Below are 6,785 nucleotides of genomic sequence, written 5' to 3'. Positions count from 1 at the left end.
GGCTCAGTTTTGATCTTCTTACCACCGGATAAATTCTATCTAGGGAAATTATTTTATTGTTAATTTCAGCTACTGTAACTTTGACTTGCTCCCCAACCTAGAATATATTGTTATTCCTTCTGCAGGTGGGAGTGGAATCAGAGCTAAGTCACAGGCATTAGATCCAAATCTAAAGAAGATGAGTGTGTCCATGCTTCAAATGTGAGGCTATGTTTTCCCTATGGTAACAAAGTTCTGCTATTTCAAATCTAACTACTGCACTTACTTGTCTCCTTTAACACAGAAAGTACAAAACTCACACATATTGCTTCAAATTTAGTTTTGTACATGTAAACTCACACGGATTTAAAGCAAACATTACCGAGCTTACCCAAAATGAAAATTTCGTGTTGACATTTGGCAAGTTCGTGATCGGTAACTCTTATTATTTGTATAAATTCTCAGATAGTTTAATATACGTAAAAGTATGTTTTAAATATATTTCAGAACAAAGGACAAAAGACCCCAAATATCTAAGGAAGTCTAGAAAACCTCCAACAGTGACAACTACCTAATAAATCAACTTAACCTCACCTCCTTCTGTCTCTTTCTTCAACTAAACCCATTCATACATTACCTTCTCATCATTTGTCTTTTGGTTTTCTCAGACCACACTCTATTTTCAGGATGTTAAACTTGAAAGTACCTCTCAGCATATATATTTATTTTCAGCCCACATGCCTCCAGTTAATAACATTTATGAAGCATTTTCTATGCGTTCACCCATTAATATCCTTTTTTAATCCTTTCAGCAGTCCAATAGTTTATTTTACTAACCACATGTGGTTCTTCAGGAAGCTAAAGCACACAGCATTTCTGTACCTTAGGTACAGTTCTAATGGTTTCGAGTGGTCCATCTTTCATCCCACCACAGGCAATGTGATCCACAGTTAGTACGCTGCTGCCTCCAAATATGGATAGGAACTCAGACACAAAGACAAATCCAGGGCATATAATACTATGAATCCTGCCCTTGCCAGCTCTCTACGTCTACCCGCTAGGCTGTAATGAAAATTCTGGCTTTACTTTATTCTCTAGGACAGCCTTTACTGCTGCTACTCTTATGCAGCACACTTATGTTATTTTATAATATAAAAATACGTGAGTGTTAGGGTTTCTATCACTACTAGAAGGGGGTTGGAGTCAGGACTCAAAATGAACTTTGATGCAGTTTTAAAGTCTTTATTGTGGCAAACTGGGTACTGGTTTGGACTCTGGCATGAAGCATTGTCTCAGAGATTCACTAGATCATCAGACTTGATATTAACAAACAGTTGAGTCCCAAAGTAGCATAAAAACCATATCTCCAGGCTTCCAGGGTGTTGACATTAACAAAAGAAATAAAAAATTCTCACATTGTTTTGCGATTCACATGCAAACATAAGATTCCATTTCAAAACTTTCCAACATCATTAGAAGAGCCAGACACTGCACATTCTCTAACACGTATTTACAGTTAATACATTAATAAGAAAAGTACAACCAGATTGTGAATCTTAATCATATGTGCACATTAAACTGTCCAAGACACAATTCAGCTCCATGACAAACAACTGAGTTCTAATTCCCATAAGACATGACAATCTACCAAAAATATTTTAAACACACCAATAAAGTAAATTTTATATATGTATATATATATACACATATATACATATATATGTGTATATATATATACATATACACCTCCACTATATGTTATATATACCCACTAAATAATATAAATATTATATATATATATATACATATTATATATGCACTAAAAACACTGATTTTAAGAGCTCCATGGCAATCCTTGGAACACCAAAAAACTGTGAGTTCAAAATTGCTCAGATCTCTTTGTATCCAAATATGTTTCATGCATTTTTATTCCACAGTGTTGAGAACACTAGTACTATTGTTTGCACACAGCAAATCAATATGTGTCAGCCACCGGTTTAAATTATACTGGATCAATTGTTTACTCAAACTTGGACAAAACACACAGCACAAGAGTGACAGTAAACAACAATGAAGCTTGCTCTCCTCAATTATAACATTACTGGTTCTGTAAGGAAAATTAAGTTGCTGGGTGACAAGAAGAAGGGGGATAAAAATGACATCAGGAATTCAGAAGCTTATTTGAGGTGCCAGTCACCACATATAGGCACTCAAGCTTAGCAAGGTCATAAACTTCCTCCTTACTTGTGCCATATGAGATATAAAGGTACGAGAATGAATAAAGACTATGGGATTTATTTCAAAAATCTGTACAACCTAAGCGCAGACTCGTTTTAGAAGACAGTAAATGAATGCCTCACCAGAAAGGCCACCATGTCAAGTTCCTTTTCACGGTCTGCCCAAAAGAATACATAAAATACTTTCATTTTCCTATTAATATATGAATCAACTATATTAGTTGTTTCTTCACATTTTATAAGTTGTAAAACAAAACGTCAGCAAGGTTTTGCTAAAAAGTTGGCAAAAACAAAGATTTTTTTTTTAACATCCTGTTTTTTAAACTAGAAATGGCAATATTTTTTAAGGGACCAGCTAAACAACATATTGAATTTAGGATGGACATTCAGATCCAAACCGAAATCAGATAGCCCAGATAACCCAAAGCATGAATGCAAGTTCAAGTGCAATAAAGTAACAAGGTATAGCAGGGAAACACTAAGATTCTCAGTTAAGTTCAAATAACTGCATGGTGTCAATGGTTGTGTTTCAAAGCTGTGCTGAGCAAAGTTATCCTCCCAGCTACATCTAATTTCAAAACCCTCTGGGAAGCTACCTCGATAAGCTATATGTTGAAATTACATTCTAATATGGTCATTGGATTCATTTTTAATTACTATACAATTATATACAATAGGGAAGTTGTACAAATATGTATCTTTTCCTCAGGGGCTAATTAGCTAAAACAGTTAATTTGGGAAGGGTGGGGGAGAAAAACCTCTGTATTTGAAATACCATTGGCCATGGAAGCTAGTAACGAAAATTTATATAAGCTTCCTATGAAACGAGTATAATTTCACCCTCTGCATCTTTTAAATAATTATTCACTTTTATTTACTCATGTGGCAGTATTTGTAACAACACATTACCACTGAGTAGTGAAAAAAATAATATGAGGCTTACTGAAATCTGTATATTAGGAAGCTATGCCATTTGAACTCTACAAGCTCAAGAGTCAAAATCACAACTCTCGGGGTGCCTGGGTGGCTCAGTCGATTAAGCGTCCGACTTCGGCTCAGGTCATGATCTCATGGTCCGTGGTTTCGAGCCCCGCGTCGGGCTCTGTGCTGACAGCTCGGAGCCTGGAGCCTGCTTCAGATTCTGTGTCTCCCTCTCTCTCTGACCCTGCCCCATTCATGCTCTGTCTCTCTCTGTCTCAAAAGTAAATAAATATTAAAAGAAAATTTTAAAAAATCACAACTCTCATTATTCCCCTAAAAAGCTGCCAAGCAGAGAGAAACCCTAATGTTGAAGATTTAATAGGTCATGTTTCAGCCTGGGATGGATGGTTCTATTGCAGAATACTTAAACTTGAAAGAATAGTGGTACAAAATCACTCCTTGGCCCTTCCGATATCGCAGTAAAATCTGGCTGCAGCACCACTGACTAAACACCATTAAGTCTTGCTGCCACCAATAACTGAGGTCACTTGGATAATCAAGAATTCCATGCTGGGCCACAGGACATAAACACTATCATAAAAGTGAAAAGTACTCTGTGTGGCTCTCCTGTTTGATCCCTGTGGTCTTTGATTGTCAAACAAAAGACCAATACCTGCTAACATAACTGTGCATGGACATAAGATAATAAAGGAAAGTCCTGGAGCAAAACTGTTAACCAACTGCCATGATATTTATAAGAGTGATGCATGGTAATGTGGATATTTCCTGTTATCCAACAACAACGACAAACACAAGTGAGGAAAATCTCTTTTGCCCAAAGATAACCTCAACCAGTTATTTGGTGCCAAAAAAATGTACCACCGCTCTAGATCAGTAACACTTCAGAGAATTCCAACGGCTATCATGTATGAAGGTTTAGTCACCACGCTTACCCCTGCTCATTTATCCTATGTGATTTCCATTTTAAAATAAATTATCCTGGAAATATTCCCAGATCAGTATGTGAGATTTGTACAAGGCCAAGTTATTTCCGAGTGGATTCCATCCATGTCCATAACCAGCACCAGTTTTTTATTTGTTTTATTATTTTTTGAAATTCACTCATTGGTTTTTAATAGAAACCGTGTGGTTTCTCAATGCACTTTCAATTGTACCCACTTATAAAGAATTTCCCAAGTTAATTTTACTAAACAAAACTTCCAGAGGGTCTACCATTTCCTTTAGGAGCTCAGTAAACATAAACATTACATTTCAATATAAAATCTTTAGAAACGTCTTAAGAATGTGTACTCAGTTGAACTGGGAATCTTTTGATTTGTAATCACCAAGCCCATGACATTCAAAGCCATACAAATCCTTACATTACTAACAGTGATACGCTTGAATTTCTTAGACAGTATCCTTGGTCAAAGCGTTGGAATCCAGTTAAAACTCGGAAAGGTGTGGGATTGAGAATACCCACTATTGCAATTGGTATTGAGAATACCAACTATTGCAACAACTTTCCACACATATTCGATCTTTCGTCCAGAAAGAGTGGCAGTCAAAAAAGGAAAGAAAGATAGAAAATGAGGCGGGAGGAGCCAGAGGCAGGTGAACAGCAAGGAAATTGTAGCTTTATTACACAAGCATGGAACCAAATTCCTTTGGAGGGGGTGGGGGTGGAATGGCTTCTTCTGAGGACTTCAGACCAATGAGGGAACAAGAGAGCACATGGATCTGTCCCTACAGTCCTGGAGACATCTCAATCTGGGGTTAGGAAGAAAGGGGACCTCCCTTGTGGTCCAGGGGTCTCCTCTCTCCGCAGACCCGGTGCTGGGAGGCAGCAGAGGGCACAGCTGCCCCGGAGTCCCAGAAGGCGGCGCCGCATCCCTGGGGCGCTGGCCTGGACTGTCTGGTGCTTCTTCGCCCATAAAGTGTACTAGGGGACGCGGTTCCTGCTGTCCCTGGTTCATCCCTCCAGGCACAACCCGTCCCGGGGCTGAGAGGTCGCGCGGCGGTGGCCTGCATCTCACGCCCAGGCACTGGGAAGCGGCGGAGTCTCACCACGGGTTCCAGGTTCACTCCCAGGACTTGGCGCGCCTGGCGCCGGGCTTCTGCCAGGCTGCTCTCGACCCACACGTCGCCGACTACGCGGATGGTGGGGAAGGTGGTCAACGTCGGGATGGCCGCCCTCCCACTCTCCTCCAGGGTGCGGCCCCTGGAGCAGGGCCCGGGTGCCGCGGGCTTACGGGGGCTGCTGTCCTCGCGGGACGGTGGCGGCGGGGGCGGCACCTTCCTCTGGCCGACCGCCACCGTCCGGGCTCCGTGGCGCCTCCGCCTGGCAGCTGGCCGGCGCGTCTGGAGGCGGGCCTCAGGGGGCTGGTGCCGGGGGTCCGGGACCAGGGCCAGGAGGAGGGAGTATCCGTAGACGTCCTTGCTGCGCAGGATGTGGGGGGAGAACTGGTGCTTGAGGCTGCAGAGGTAGCTCCAGAGCTCCGCGTCTGAGCTCATGAACTCCGTGCTGCGGGGCAGGAATAGCTTGAAAGCCTCGATCAGCGCCTTGGTGCTGTTGGCCAGCGACAGTCGCGACGGTTGCCACCGCATGTACACCACCTTCTCCTCAGGCGCCTCCAGCGCGGTCCCTCCTGCAGCGCTAGAGGCTCCTCCCCTGGAGGCAGAGGCCAGGGCCTCCCCAAGCCAGCGCCCCCTCCTCTTCATGCAGCTCAGGATGTGAGGCCGCTAGGGGCCGCCCGCGCTTGCCAGGTCTCAAGGCCGCCTCAGGGCCCTGATGAATTTCCTACCATGAAGCCAAATCAGGAGGCAGGCTGTGAGAGTTACACCGCAGTTGCTCGGAGACCAGGCGCTTTGTGAGGTCTCAATGTCTGCATATCTTATCACGGTGGGCTGCCCAAAGCTGCCTTAGGTTTGGCTGTGTTTAAGATTATGCCCTTGAGAAAGACCTGTACCTAATCTTACCTGAGAAGGCCCATAATTCTTCACGAGTTCAAGAGGGTTGTCTTAGAGGTGAATGCACGGGTGCTTCAGCCTCCATTAATTCCATCTAACATGAAATGACACTTAGCGGTGGACAGTACACACAACTTGCAATCAAACATGACTCTAAGAGGGTTTTAGCTAATTAAATGCCTTGTCATGCAACGCACTGAAAGGCAAATTGAAATAACTACTCTACCCTTTCAAACAATACCGATGTACTGTGCCTTGCTTAGGGTTCCATACGTGTGTTGCTACAGCTCACAGTTCAGGAAGCTGTTCTTCACAGCAGCAGCAAACAGTTTGCCTAGTTAGTATCCATGCTCACTTTCATGCAGCTTAGGGAAGACCGAGTCATTGTGTGCTTAAGAACAAAGCGTCAACGAATTCTGTGTGAGTGGCCAGTAGGGCATTCAGTGCCACTAAAACCTATTCACTACCTACCAATTCATGATATTTCAGGTAAGTCATACACAAAGTAGTAAGAGACCGGATGGGATTCCAAGGGTAGAAAACGTGTTACACCGTCCGTGTAAGGGCTTTTGAAAGCAACCAGCATAGTCCATCCATCATCACCACATACACAATTCATTCACAAAATACTACAAAGACCACCTACCATGATCAACTGAAATCCACTTCCCCATGAAA

At 42.6% G+C, this 6,785-nt stretch overlaps 1 protein-coding gene across 1 annotated transcript; it reads right to left on the bottom strand.

Moving 5' to 3' along the window:
• Positions 1–4,748: 4,748 nt before the first annotated feature.
• LOC145714913 (coiled-coil domain-containing protein 71L-like) lies at positions 4,749–5,933 on the bottom strand. The gene has a single exon (XM_081794443.1). It carries the CDS (start codon positions 5,856–5,858, stop codon positions 4,914–4,916), a length of 945 nt encoding a protein of 314 aa, XP_081650569.1. The 5' UTR covers positions 5,859–5,933; the 3' UTR covers positions 4,749–4,913.
• Between the last annotated feature and the right edge of the window lie 852 nt (positions 5,934–6,785).

The sequence above is a fragment of the Panthera onca genome, chromosome Y, assembly GCF_046562875.1.
Source record: "Panthera onca isolate mPanOnc1 chromosome Y, mPanOnc1 haplotype 2, whole genome shotgun sequence".
In the NCBI taxonomy this organism is placed as follows: domain Eukaryota; kingdom Metazoa; phylum Chordata; class Mammalia; order Carnivora; family Felidae; genus Panthera; species Panthera onca.
Note: the sequence above shows the minus strand (reverse complement) of the source record. Positions and strands in the feature narration are given on the sequence as shown.